The sequence below is a fragment of the Vombatus ursinus genome, unplaced genomic scaffold (assembly GCF_900497805.2).
Source record: "Vombatus ursinus unplaced genomic scaffold, bare-nosed wombat genome assembly UNPS02014863.1, whole genome shotgun sequence".
Classification (NCBI taxonomy): domain Eukaryota; kingdom Metazoa; phylum Chordata; class Mammalia; order Diprotodontia; family Vombatidae; genus Vombatus; species Vombatus ursinus.
Genome location: NW_020954641.1, coordinates 24,720,125 through 24,735,042, shown reverse-complemented (window position 1 = coordinate 24,735,042; position 14,918 = coordinate 24,720,125). Strand labels below are relative to the sequence as shown.

Here is a 14,918-nt window from a genome sequence, read left to right as displayed (position 1 = left end):
GGGAACAGGCTTTGAAGATAACACTTTCTTCCCCATATATTCAAATCATCGAAGGAAAGATGTTGGTTTTTTTGGTTTATTTTTTGCCTAAATGACCTGAATAACAGTCTCTGTTCCTCTGTGTATAGCACATAATAAATGCTTATTGACTGACTCAATATTTAAAGAGCTTGGGTTGTAAGGTCGGACAAATACTTTCATCACAACAAGCCTGACAGGTTGGTGGTGAAAGTAAATATATCAAATGATATTAATCAGCTCACCCAGGATCACACAGCTTTAAGTGTCAGAGACAGAATTCAAACTCAGATCTGATTTAGGTCTAGAGCTTTCTTTTATACTCCTCACTCCTCCTCCCTTTCCCCTTTCTTTTTCTTTTTCCTTCTCTTTCCTTCCTTCTCTTTCCACCCCCTCTCCCCTTTTCCTCTCTGTCTCTCCCCTCCTCCTTTCCCTCCCCTTTAGCTTTCCCTTTCTTTTCCTTTTTCGACTTCCCTCACTCCCTCTGCACAACCTATTTAAAAAATTAATGTCTTTTGTCATTACATAAATCATTTCCACCCCCTCCCAAGCTTGTAACATCTTGTAAGAAAGAAAAATGTTTAAGCAAAACCAACACAGCTCCATGTTTGACAGGTTATGTAACATTCTGCACTCACAGTTCCCCACCTCTATATTTACTGAAATGCTAATGCTGAATTCCTTCTTTCTTGTAAAATACTTTAAGTATAGGAATTTCTGTGCCAAAACAAAGCCTTCCTATGGTGGAAGCAAGCTTTATCTCTGGCTCTAGCCATTCTGCAAGAGGCAGCTACATGGTGCAGTGGATAGGGTGCTGGATCTGGAGTCAGGAAGACTTAGGTTCAAATGTGACCTCAAACATTTACTAGCTGTGTGACCCTGCAAAGGTCACTTAACCTCCATCTTCCTCAACTGTAAAATGGGGATGATAGAACCAACCTCCCAGTGTTGTTGTGAGGATCCAATGAAAAATATCTGTGAAGTGGTTAGCATAATACCTGGCACATAGTAGGCACTTAATAAATTTATATTCCCTTATGTATATATCATCACCTTTGGTAGAATGTAAACTTCTAGAATGTAATGCTGTATGCTGTTTGTCTCTCTGAAAGCTCTTTAAAACCAGGAAATGCATTTTGTACTTTTATGGTTCAAATCCAGCCTTATTTACTAGCTATGTGACCCTACACAAGTTACTTAACCTCTGCCTACCTCAGTTTCCTCAACTGTAAAATGGAAGTAATAATAGCAGCTATCTTGCAGGGTTGTGGTGAAGATCAAATGAAATAATATTTGTAATACATTTAGTACAGTGCCTGGTACATAGTAGGCACTTAATAAATGCTTGTTTCCTTCCTACAAGGTTATTTTTAGTTTTTTAACAAAATTAAAAGAAAGCAAAACTAGTCCCCCAACAGGCAGATGAAACCATCTTATCTCTCAAAAGTCTTCTATATAGAGATCTGACATTTTCTGCTAAGCACATTTAAAACACATCGTTTAAAAAAAAAAAGGAACTCAAGATGTGTTTTCCCTTTGCGGAGTGTAATCAAGGTAGGGGAATGAGACTTCCGGTGGAAAAAAGGTCAGATTCAGAGTCAAAGGACCTGGGGTTCTAATCTCAGGTAGTAACCTATATGAGCTTATAAGCGTGTTATAACAGAAAATATTGGCCAAGAGGTCAGGCAAGGTGGGCTCTGCCACTGGCTGTAAAACGAATGGTTTCCCCTCTTTGTGCCTCAGTGTCCTTATTTGTAAAATGAGGGGTTGGACTAGGTAATTCTTTCTAGCTCTATCATTCAATAAAAAGGATACTAGCAGGGGCAGCTAGGTTGCAGTGGATAGAACAGCAGTCCCTGGAGTCAAGAGGACCCGAGCTCAAATTGGCCTCAGACACTTGACACTTACTACCTGTGTGACCCTGAGTAAGTCACTTAACTCTGAATGCCTCACCAAAAAAAAAAAAATAAAAAATAAAAAAATAAATAAGGATACTAAAGACAGCTACATTGTACAGTGAATGTGAATAGAGAGCTGGGCCTAGAGTCAGGAAGATGGCAGAAATGCATTAGCTGTGTGACCCTGGTAAAGTTAACTTTGTCTGCCTCAGTTTCCTCTTTTATAAAATGGAAATAATAACAACATTTACCTCCCAGGGTTATTGAAAGGATCAAATGAGATATTAGTGAAGTGCTTAGCACAATACCTGACACAGAGTAGATGTTTAATAAATGCTTCTTGCCTTCTCCCTAGCTGGTTTCCTTCTCCATAGAAGGCTTTGGAGAGCCAGGCTATTTCTGTTGTATTCTTCAAGTGATTGTTCTCCATCTTATGCACACACTCAGCTAATTCTACCTTTACCCAGCAGAGATTTTCTGATTCAGGATAAGCTGCATTCATTTCTCACCGTCAAGATTAGGGAGAGCTTTGAATCAGGGCTCACAATCATTGACTTATATCTTCTGTGAACTGTGGTTGGAAAGTCACTTTTTTTAATGTTTTAATTCTGTTTCCTGAATGAAGACTTTTGGCACTGATGTGGAAAAAACAATTATCACAAAAAATTTCCATAAGGAAAAAGGAAACTAATTAAGTTTTTTTTTTTTCCTATAGAAGAAATTTCACAGTGAGCAGGAAGAAGGGCTATCTGAATAAAATGTCAAATTCCTATTTATTCTCGTTTAGATGCTAGCAGTGGCAATCCCACTTTCCTTTAACTTCAAGAACCTTTTATTGCTGCCATTTCTGATGATGATGTAAAGCTCTCTCATATTCAGGATGATATGTACATGGCGAACATCAATATAATAAATCTATATCTATGTATATATGTATATGTGTTTATATATAAATATATATGAATATATATATATATTTTAAGCCCACCTTTCCCTTATAGAATCCATGAATTTTAAAATTTCTTTCAGTGCAATACTATTCAGGCATGGACTACAGTTAATGACTTCTGAGGTCTCTTCCGATCTGTGATGTGAATTTGTGATGATGCTGTTCTTAGGGTAGAATTTCAAGCATCAGTCAGAAAATGAGAGGATATTTAGGGACCAGAGGGCCTCTTTGAAATCACAGCCCTGCTTATGGAGGAAACCAACAGCCCACATCTGATCTGTTATAAGCTAGGGTTGCCCAGGCTCAGAGACATGGGAAATTTCAAGGGCAAGGGCTCTCAAATGAGCCCCTCCCACCAGTCTCCCTTCTACCTTTTGTGAGAGGTCAATCTGTATTCGTCATACCCACATTCCAATACCCCAATATTAGGTAACACTACCCCAGACTGGCAATATGGTCTTAGACAAATCAGTCCAGTTCTCTAGATCTCAGCTTCCTCATTTGTAAAATATAGGAGTCACTGGATCATCTCTAAGCTATTTTCCAGCTCTATGATTCTAAAATTAGTTAGAGACAGGCATTTCTGTAATAGTCTAACCACAATTCATGTTTTAACAGGCATGAAGGATACGTTCCAAGCAGTTACCTGGTAGAGAAATCACCAAATAACCTGGAAACATATGAGTAAGATGATAATTATTTGATTCTTGTGACTTTGTAATCTGATACATGCAGGTTACCTTCCTAAGTGCTTGTGGGTGGTGGGAGGGAGGTAGGGCAATACCTAGAAGGTTCTTCCACTCAACCCTCAAATGTATGTCTAAATGAATTTAGTTTAAAATGAACTGTCAGCTTTGAAGGGGAAAAGGAGTCATAGTAAAGGACGATGAGGCATTTGTGTGAAAGGCAGGACCAACCCTTTGCCCTGGTGATGGGGGAAGAGGAGCAGGGCAGAGCCAGGTACAAGGTGTAAGAGGAAGATCATGTACTGACTGTATAAATTATTTCTGCTCCCCACTCCATGTCCCAAGCCACTCTCAATTCAGCCTCTAGAAATGTGAGTCCTTCTCAGTCTCATCACTCTGATTCCTCATATTTAAGGGATGGCCCTGCTTAAATGAATGTATTGTGCTATGTTTCTGTAGAAAGGGAAGAGGACATGTTGGATGGGCCAGAATTATTGGTTGCCCTGGAGAAGGCAAGAAGAAAATTATAGAAAAAAATCCATAAAAGCAGACCCTTGACACAGCTCAGATTCCAGGCAGTCCCCATGCAGTGTTTTCAAAGTGAAAAATCATTTCTGTCTAGTGTGCCTAGATTGTAGAAGAAATAGCAAGAATATTCTTTCCTAACTAGAAGACTATACATGGAAATTAATTCAGGGGCAACAATGACTACCTTCCCCCACCCTCCATCGCCAGCTGAATGTTTCACATTATACAGTTGCGAGGTACAAAGTACTTGCCTTCTGAAAGAGACTGGGAACGTCAGTAGAATGCGGACTAATGAGAACTGCCATTAAATCATTATGGCTCTTGACAACCCAGATATGCATGTTATTTGTTGCTGAAATTCTGATAGCATGAGCAGTGAAGTATAGTAATGAGAAAATATGGGTATCATTTCCTGAAGGGTCTCTTACCCTTGGACCTATTATTATACTGATTGGCAGTGGTGTGTGTGTGTGTGTGTGTGTGTGTGTGTGTGTGTGTGTGTGTGTATGAGAGAGAGAGAGAGAGAGAGAGAGAGAGAACATATCCTATTAACATGACTGGTAGGGCCATTGGCTGCAAGGATATCTGGAGTTTAAGCGGAGCAAACATTTGGCATATTTGAGTAAAATAACAATATTCTGTTTGCCACCAAATACCTCCAAGAGGTCTGATAAGGCCAAGGGAGTTGTTCCAACTCTAAATCCTGTCAGCCTTTTATTTTCCTCTTTGTCCATGATCAAAAAATCTTAAAGGAAAGTGAGAAATTCCATCAATCACTCAAGTGCTATGTCTGTACAAAGACAGACACTCCAAGACTTAGAAACATCTATATCTTTTCATCCTCATGCTTGACCTTATGTTGGCAGGGTCTGTTTCTACACAATAAACATAGAAGTAGACACCATGATAACCTTGGGGACCACCAGGTCATTAAGATGTCCCAAATAATGAGATTCAACCTTCACTGAATCCACCATGCTTTGTTGAAAGCCACATTCAGATAGACTTGATCAATTTGAAGAGTTTTTGTTGTTTTGTTTTGCATTTTTTTTAGCCTAAGCATCCAGACTTGTTACCTGAGTGACAGCTGTAGTCCCATGTACACTCTAATGTATAAGTTCTTTGTAAATAGAATTTCTGCCTATATTAGCACTCCTGTTTGACTATGAAATATTTCATGTTAAATGACTGTCCCTGCCCCAAATTCCTCCTTCCATGCCACCATAGCTTACTCGAGAGAACAAACTTTATGGCTACTGAATCAGATGTGTTTTCATTTTTGGTCCAGACTTGTAATTTCATCAGTGTAGGGAACTCCCAGTGAATATAGGTTCTTTCTACCAAAGCAAACCAAAGAGGTCCCTGGAAGCGCTGAAAGGTTAAGTGACTTGACCGGAGTCTCAGAGTCAGTATGTGTCAAAGATGACATTTGTACCCCAGGCTTTCTGGCTCTCTATCCTCTACTCCTGTTGCCTCTCCCACCTGTGTTTTCATAGCTAGAAATTCTACCCTATTTCCATCCCCGATTTCTCTGTTTTCTTCTTTTGGTTGTTGCTCTTTAAAAGAATATACTAAGACACAAACAAATATTTTTATCAGTATTTGAGTCAGTGGTAGACCCAGTCTGAGTCTCTAAGTAAAAAAACATGATTAGTGAGATTTTAAAAGGCTATTTTATAGCCATTTAATTTGCATTAATGTTTTGAGCAGCCACAGGAATCATCCCACATATAACCACCCACGGTGTTTTGAAATGAAAAGTAACATAAGAAAAATTAAATATTGTATTATATGTGAAGGTATTATATATTTTATCTGTTGTGTTTGGGAAAACTGATAAAAGAATAAGAACATATTATTTTTCTGTCCTGATCCTTTTTTATAGTTATATAGTTAAGTTTTGCACAATTCAGATGACAAGGACTTTTTAAACTACTTTTAGGTGGTACAACAAGAGCATCAGTAGAGACAAAGCAGAAAAACTCCTTTTAGACGAGGTAAGTGCAGTGACCTTGGCATTGGACTTGGGCAAAAAGGGGGGATTGGTTTCCTTCTGCCTTGTAATCGACTTGAAAGGAATAATTTGATTCCCTGGATTAATGCAATCATTTCCCTTCATGGTAAGTATTATGTGTGCTTACATGCTATAGTAAAAAGGGAACACTAGACATGTAACTGGAGGAGCTGTGTTCAAATATCACTGTTGTTGCTTACTTGTTATATGACTTTGGGTAAGTCACTTAACCTCCTGGAGTCTCAGTTTCCTCATCTGTAAAAAGAGGCGGGGGGTGGCCTAGATGATCTCTGAGGTTCCTTTCAACTCTAGCTTTATGACCCTATGAAAATCAATGGGGCTGGTCTTCTGTGTTGCACCTATATGGATTAGTGGCCAATCACTATGGCTGTGACTGGCATGACCAACTGCAGATGGGCCAGAGTGAGCTGCAAATGATTTTGCTGAGTAATAGATTTTTTTCTGACTACCATCATAGCTATATCCATATCTAAGTGGCCATTTCTCAAATCCTGGCTGACAGCCCAGTAAAGAAATGTTGACTGGCTTCAGGCTATTGGGAGAGAATTCAGTATGCTTGCTGAAGTGAGAGTCAGGAGACACCAGGTGTCAGGAGACATTAACTCTATTCCCAGGCAGTGGTGTAGTGGAAAGAATAATGGATTTGGAGTCAGAGGGCCTGGGTTCAAATTCTGACTTTGCTGCTTACTATGTGACATTGGAGATACTTAATCTCTCTGGGACTCAGTTTCTGTAAAATAAAGAGATTAGATTAGAGACAGCTAGGAGACACTGTGAATAAAACAGGACCTGGAGTCAGGAAGTTCAAATCCTGTCTCAGACACTTACCAGCTGTGTGATCCTGGGCAAGTCATTTAACCTCTGTTTACTCAGTTTCCTCAGCCATGAAATGGAGATAATAATAGCAGCTACACCCCAAGGATGCTATGAGGATAAAGTGAGATGTATTTGTAAAGCATTTGGCAAATTTTAAAGTACTATAGAAATGCTAGCTATCATTATTAGATGACCTCTAACGTAATTTCCAGCTCTAGCATTCCATGTTCTTCACTAGAATCAAGGAACTTTCAAGAATGACTAGCAGGATCCTGGACTAGAATTACGGAAGTATGTGTAGACTAAGGATAAGGAGGGAGGCTGCAATGTTGTTCCACCAGCACCAAAACCATCACTGCCCTCAGACCACAGTGGAAATAGGTGAGGACTCTGAGTCCAAGAGGGAAAGCAAGGGAAGGAGGGAAAGGTGAAAGGGAGGGGAGGGAGGGGAAGAGAGGCAGTGGGAAAGGGAGGGGAGACAAGGGAAAATTCCTAAGGTCCTTTTACTATGCTAAAGCTCTAAGACTATATGGTATATAGAACAGTAATTCTCAAAATGTGGCCCACTGGCCCCTGGGTATCCCTAAAATCTTTTCATTGGGTCTGTGAGGTCAAAACTATTTACATAATAATACTAAGATGTTTTCATTTCTGATAGGGTAAGTGACAATAGATATAACTCACATAAACAAAAGACCTTTGGGGTCCTTAATAATTTTTGAGTGTAAAGGGATCCTAAAACTAAAACATCTGAGAACCCCAGGTGTAGACTATAAGACTCTTAGCTATTTATACTTTTAATTATAAAAATTCAGAGAAGGAAAGAATCCAGGTGGGCCGGAGTAGTTCTGAAAGGTTTCAAAGAAGGCTAGAATTTACACTGGGCTTTTGATTATGTGGAAGGAGACCTAATCTTTCCTTTAGGTCACCTGTGCTCAGAACTTGTACACACAATTTCTACCGTAGTGAAACCTCACAAATTAGAACTAATTAGGAGGAAGACAAAATTAGTAACAAATCTGAACTATGAGTATTAGCTGAAAGGATTGCATGTGTTTAGCCTGGAGAAAAGAAGCTCTATCATGTCTACTCTAGTATTTAAAGGGCTATCATGTGGAATGAGGGATTATGTTTATTCTGCTTAGACAGTCCCAAAGGGCAGAGTAATGAGGAAAAGTTACAGAGAGTCTGATTTCATCTTGAAGTAACAGCAATCCTCATTGCCCAAGGTAACACAGGTAGCAAGTAGTAGGGATGACATTTGATCTTCCAACTCCACAGCCAATGTTATTTCCTCTGCACCAAATTACCTCCCTAGACCTGAGGTTTCCGAGCCTCAGTTTGCTCATCTATAAAATGGGAATAACAGTACCTATAGTGGGGTGGCTGGGAGACTTGAATGAGATTGTGTATGTAAAGCACTTTGCAAACATGAAAGTACCATATAAATGTAAATCATTTTTAGAAGAATAAGTATTAATACTATTGATAATTGCTTTAGCCAATCCTTTTTTCAAACATCCATAGAAAGTGCAAACCTCAGTCTGACCCCTTCTGGGATTAACAACAATTCTACAATAGTGGAAACTGAACCAGTATATTCATTCTTAAAAAGCAAATACTTCTTTGTAATTATTCTTGGTTTGTTTACTGTCCCTTTAATATTTAATACCTTTGTTTAATTAATTAATATTTAATATCTTCTAAAAGAGACTATACAATGAGGCCAGAGAGTAGTTCTTTTATTTCTTTTTCTTTTTTAACTTACCAGAGCTTTTAGTATAAATAGGCCCAATGATGATCATACAGGAAGAACCTAGTAAGTGCCTGAGTAACTGGTAACAAGTTCTGAGCCATTAGAAGCAGTCACAATGATCTCTTCAGAAGAATAGAAGGGGCACAGGCACAGAACACAGTATGCAACTGCTGGACTAGGGGAAGGGGAAAGAATGTAAATCAGTCATTTCTATCATACCCATGCTTAATAATAACTAAGTCACCTTCAAATCCAAAGGACAGTGAAAAGTCAATATGTGTGTAAATACATACCCCAGCACTAGGCTTTTCCTAAGCTGAGGAAAAACAGTGAAAGAAATGATTAACTTTGAAAGGCAGGGTTCCACATAGTTCGACATGCATCCTAGAACCACAGAGTTGGAAACAAACTTAGAGGGCATCTCATCTAAGCCCACCCCTCACTTTATAAATAGGAAACTGAGACCCAGAGAGGTTAAATGTCTTAATCAAGGTTACACTGGTGGTAAATGGTAGAAATAAGATTCAAACTCTCATTCCAAAATAACATGGAAAAATAGGTAACAAATGAATCAAATGAAAAAAGTGAAAAAATGAAGTAACAATGGAGAGAAATTGGTAGAAACTTATTCCAGAAAGAACAAGAAACAATGGCTAGAAGACGAGTGGGGATAGTTGGAGCAATTTTGGCTTAACAAGTAAAAGAACCTCCTGTCAATTGGAGTTGCCTGTGGAGGATGACTAGTGAAACTGGGTTCTTCATCTTTAGAACATTTTACACAGAGGCCGGATGACCACTAGTGGAGTACATTGTAGCAGGCTTTCCTTTATTGAATAAGAGTCAGGGCTAATTAATCTGATTATTATTTAGTTGTTTCAGTTGTATCTGACTCTTTGTGACCCTATTTAGGGTTTTCTTGACACAGATACTGGAGTGGCTTGCCATTTCCTTCTCCAGTTCGTTTTACAGATGGGGAAACTGAGCCAAACAGGGTTAAGTGACTTGCTCAGGGGCCCACAGCTAGTAAGTATCTGAGGCCAGATTTGGACTCAGAAAAATGAGTCTTCCTGACTCCAGGCTCAACACTGTATCCACCACCCCACCTAGCTGCCCCTCTGCCTATATATACTCTGGTAATCGAGGCCCTCTCTGTGTGGCAGTCCCGAGTGAGGGCTCTTTTTGAGGTCATGAAATCCGAGTGGTTTAGACTTCTTCTGAACTCCTTGAAGGAAGTACACAGGTTTGTCATAGTTTAGCTCACTCATCTTCCCCAGAACTGTGGCTCTATCTGCTGCCTTTACCCTCTGACCAACATTTCCTGTCTTTAAGACTGAAGGTTGCTCAGAGCAGCAACCAGGAGGATACACAGCGGCAGGTTCTATCAGGTACAAAGCACCAATCTCAGCAGTCTAAGCTGATGTGATTTAAGCCTTCAGCTGCTGACCAAGAAATGACCAGCCTTTTCTATATTGGTAGGACCAAACAACTCACCTATTGACCAAGACCAACATGTCTTCAGGGAAACAACAGCTTCTTTTTAAAAAACAATCTCCACAGCGTTGTAAAAGTAATTTCTGCGTCCCTCTGTGCCTGTATTAGGCTCATAATCTTCCAGTTTGTTAAACTGATGGTTCACAAACTTCACAGACAGCTAGATGACAAGTTAAAACCAAAGTGTAGACGCATCTGTTACTGTTTTCCCTGCTGGAGAGTCTATGCTGCCCCTTAGTAACTTAGTAACTCCACCTGGGCATTTAATAAGGGGGGATGGGGAACCCCCCCACCACCACCTTGGATGGGATCCAATTATCCATCTAGTTCTCCCTTGCTAACATAGAAGGACTGATTCTAGGCAAAATTTTAAAGGTCAGTTTTGTCTACTGGTGAATCTTCTTTCTCTCTCTTTCTCCCCAGCCTGGAGTCCATAGTCCTAAACTCCTCTTTACTTCTCTACTATCAAAGCTTACTCCAAAGAAAGATTCTGATGGAGGCATTTGGGGAAGGGGGAATAAACATTTATTAAGTGACTACTATGCACTAGAAACTTTTACAAATATTATCTTATTCATTCCTCACATTCACCCTGTGAGGTAGGTGCTATTTTTATCCCTACTTCATAGCTGAGGAAACTGAGGTTAAGTGACTTGACCAGGGTCTCACAGCTAGTAAGTGTCTAAGTCTGGATTTGAACTCAGTTCTTCTAGACTTGAGGCTCAGCTATTCTATCCATTGTGCCACCTGGCTGCCTATTTACACTGAGGTTTACATAAGTGATAGGTTTTAAGGTATGATACCCTCATGCAGAGAACTATGAAATTTCCTCAAGAACAAACCAAAATGTAGCACTAGTAGATGAAAAATTAAAAATCTTTGAACATATCCATATGATTTGCATAGAACCACTCAGAATCCCAGAGTTGTATGGTTCCTAAGCCATCACACAGCCTAACACAGAACTGGTTAAGAATTTCCTCTACCACCTCCCCAACAAAGAAATCCAGTCTTCACTTGAAAACTCTAAATAATGGGAAGCCTATCCCCCCAAAGTAGCTCATTCTACTTAAGGGGAGCCCAAATTGTTAGGTAGTTTTTCTTTATATGGAGCTGAAATCTATATTTCTGCTACTACTTCTGCTTTCTCCTAGTCTTTCCCTCCAGAGCAAGGGTTCTTAACATGAGATCTGAGCACTTGGGTTTTTTTTTCCATTTTAATAACTGCATTTGAATAAAATTATTTTACTTCATAAGCCTATGTATTTACAAATATTATTTTGAGAAGGGGTCCAGAGGTTTCACTTAGTGCCAAAGGGAGCCAGGACAGAAAGTAAGCATAATACCTTTCCTTTTTCTTTGCTCCATTCTAAACATCCCCATGTCCTTTAATTAGTTCTTATATGACATGGCTTCCAGTGCCCTCACCATGCCAGGTCCCTTCCTTTGGACAGGTTTCAGCTTGTTAATATTTTTCCAAAAATGTGACACCCAGAAAAGAACTCTAGATGTGGTCTGCTGGGCCAGAGTTCATCTCCCTTATTCTAGACACTGCCTCTCTGAATACAGCTTAAGATAGTATCCAGTTTTTTGACTGCCAGGTCACACCTACATTTTGAATTGCAATTCACTAAAACCCCTAGATCTTTTTTCATGCGAATCATTGTCTGGCCATACCCTCTCCATCATATACTTAAGTTGACCTCTGGAACACAAATGTAGAACTCTCCATTTTAACCATTAAATCTCATCTCCTTAGATTCACCCCATAGGCCTGACCTCTGGCGGTGTTTTTGGTCTCTTACTGTAACATCCATTCCATTAGAGCTGGTCTGCCTCTCCCGACTTTGTGACACCTGCAGATTGGAAAACCTTGCCATCTGTGCCAGCATCTGATAAAATGTTGAACATCCCAGGAAGACAGTGGACCCTCGTATTTCTATAATACTTTCCTTACAAGGTCCTGGGAGGTGGTAGATATGCCAACTGTTATACCCATTTAAAACAGATACGAAGGGGCAGTGAAGTGGTGCAGTGGATAGAGCTCCAGCCTTGGAGTCAGGAGGGCCTGAGTTCAAATGCAGCCTCAGACCCTTCACACTTACTAGCTGTGTGACCCTGGGCAAGTCACTTAACACCAATTGCCTCACCAAAAAAAAAAAAAAAGATAAAAAAAAACTGAGTCTCAGAGAGAGGAAGTAATTTTTCTGAGGTCATACAATTAATAAGTAGCCTAGCCTGGACTCATTCCAGGTCTCTAGAGTTCAAATCTCTTTACTTTTAACATTTGTTGTGTCATTGGCCCTTTGAAGCCTCTCAGAATAATGTTTTTAAATGCATAAAGTTAAAACAAATTGAATAGCAAAAGAAAGCAATTACTCATGTTGAAATAGTTATCAAAATACTTTTTAAAAAAGTTCCCTGACTGCAAGTTATGAACACCTCCAAGTTAAGCTCTATACCATGCTGTCTCTTAATAATTAGAACATCCCATTCAGAAATTTTATAAAATGCTATGTTCACCTCTGTATGTTTTCTCCAGTTGTCCAGGCAACTAGGTGATGGAGTGGATACAGGTCTAGAATCAGGAAGACCTGAACACTCTCAGATACTTACTGGCTGTGTGACCCTGGACAAGTCCCTTTAACCTCTGTTTGCCTCAGTTTCCTCACCTGTAAAACAGGAATAATAATAGGACCTACCTCCCAGAATAAGGATAAAGTGAATTAATATTTTTAAAGCACTCTGCAAACCTTAAAGTGCTATAATAATGTTTATAATAACATATTACAATAATTATAATATATAACACATAATACTGATATATAATTATATTAATATATCACATATAATTATATTTATATAATAATACTATGCATAATGTTATCATAATAATATAATGCTATGATAATATTATTATAATAGTAGTCATTATCATTATTCCCACTATAAAGGATAGGGTTCAGGCAAAATTTGAAAGTAGGTAAACTTTGTCTTTTGTTGGGACCCTGTTCTCACTCCCTTCCCAATCTGGCCCCTGGAGTCCTTACTCTCCTCCTACTTTCTCCACCATTAAAATCTGCTCCAGACAAAGGACCTGATATACCCATATATCCAGAAGTATAAATAGATGCTATAACCTAAGATATAATACCCCATTCCAGGTGTGTGTGCATCTGCCTGGTACCAGACACCTTAAGAAATGAATAGCTAATCGTAGAATGTCAGAAATCTATGAGCCGGTGGAAGCAACATTGAGGGAGTTACCTTTCTGGTACCCATAAAGGCAAAAATGTTCCAATCAATCTCACAACCCCCTTTCAATATGCAGGGCTCTGTGTCAGATTGCAGGAGTACAAAGTTGAAAGACAATCCATTTCCTAGCATGTCACCCAGGCAGTGTGAGACAGTATAAAGAAGCATTAAGAGCCAGAAAGCTGGAATGCAAATCCCAGCTCTTTGTCTTACTCTTTTTTTTCTTTGTCTTATTCTTGGCTTGCTTTTGGAGAGATATTACGAATTACAATTGGACTTAGGAAGACTCAGGGAAATTGCTTAACCCCTCTGAGCCTCAGTTTCTTTATCTGTAAAATAAGGATAAAAATACCAGCAATATCTACTTCTCAGAGTTATTGTGAGGTTCAAATGAGATAAAGTTTGGAAAATACTTTGTAAACTGTAAAGTGTAATGTAAATATTAGTTATATTATTAATCTTATGACTTTGAGGCTTTTAACTTTTCATAGCTTCAGTTTCCCCATATGATAAAAAAGGATGAATGAACAAGTATTTATTAAATGTTTACTATGTGCCAAGTGCTGTGAATTCAAGCACAGATAGAAAAAGTGAAATAGTCCCTGCTCTCAAAGGGCTCACACTTGACTTTGGGGAAATAACACATAAAAGAAAGTTCAGCTGGGGGCAGATAGAAAGGCCTGGGAGCCCTAAGGGAACACCAGGAAGGTGGATGACAAAGCCCAAGGGTTTTTCGGTTACAATAATAAGTCATATGACAATGCCCAGGTTCTGGAGGTTGGTAGAAGAAGGACCAATAAGGCCTGGTGGTCCTCTGTCTCGCTAAAAGGAATAGAGTTGATGATTCCTGTCTCATCCAAGTGGAGTCACCAATCAAACAGCCTGATTAGGCACTGGGCATCGGGGAAGGGGAAGAAGGGAAGCCAGACAGCAAGGGCACCCTGAGTGGAGGAAGATCTTTCTTCCACTTAACAACCCAAATGGGTTCTGGTCAGCAAAGGATGAGGGGCAGGGGCAGAAGGAAAGCAAGGAGTGAGGGACTGAATTAGAAGATCTCTAAGGGTCCTTTCTAGCTTGCACTACCCGCTTCACAGAGTTGTGGTGGGAATCAAACGAGATAAAGCATATAAAATGCCTTATGGATTTTAAAGCCCTGCATCAATTATTCTGCCTCTGTATAATATCAGTGTGGAGCAGCAGTAACCTGCCTCAAGCTTTGTTTTAGTTCCTATGACAGTTATGGCTTCTCCAGAGTGTCTGAAGGCAAGGCTGCACATGAAGCTAATTGGTTTCCAGTGATTGATGGCTGATCTCTGTTTCTTCTGCAATTCTTACAGGGCAAAGAAGGAGCCTTCATGGTGAGGGACTCTAGGACGCCAGGAACATACACTCTTTCCGTTTTCACCAAGGCAATCTTAAGGTACAGTATGCACAGCTGCAGTTAGGCATTCTTGTCCTTGGTAGCCAATTCAGTTTTTGGAGGGGA

General features: G+C 39.5%; 1 protein-coding gene across 1 annotated transcript in view; it reads left to right on the top strand.

Annotated features, from left to right (window-relative positions):
- ITK (IL2 inducible T cell kinase) overlaps window positions 1-14,918 on the top strand; it is an 85,294-nt gene that overhangs the window by 50,435 nt on the left and 19,941 nt on the right. The window contains exons 7-9 of the mRNA XM_027841931.1: window positions 3,484-3,549; window positions 6,022-6,076; window positions 14,770-14,852. Of these exons, the coding sequence (XP_027697732.1) occupies window positions 3,484-3,549; window positions 6,022-6,076; window positions 14,770-14,852 (204 nt within the window). The remainder of the gene's footprint in view (window positions 1-3,483; window positions 3,550-6,021; window positions 6,077-14,769; window positions 14,853-14,918) is intronic.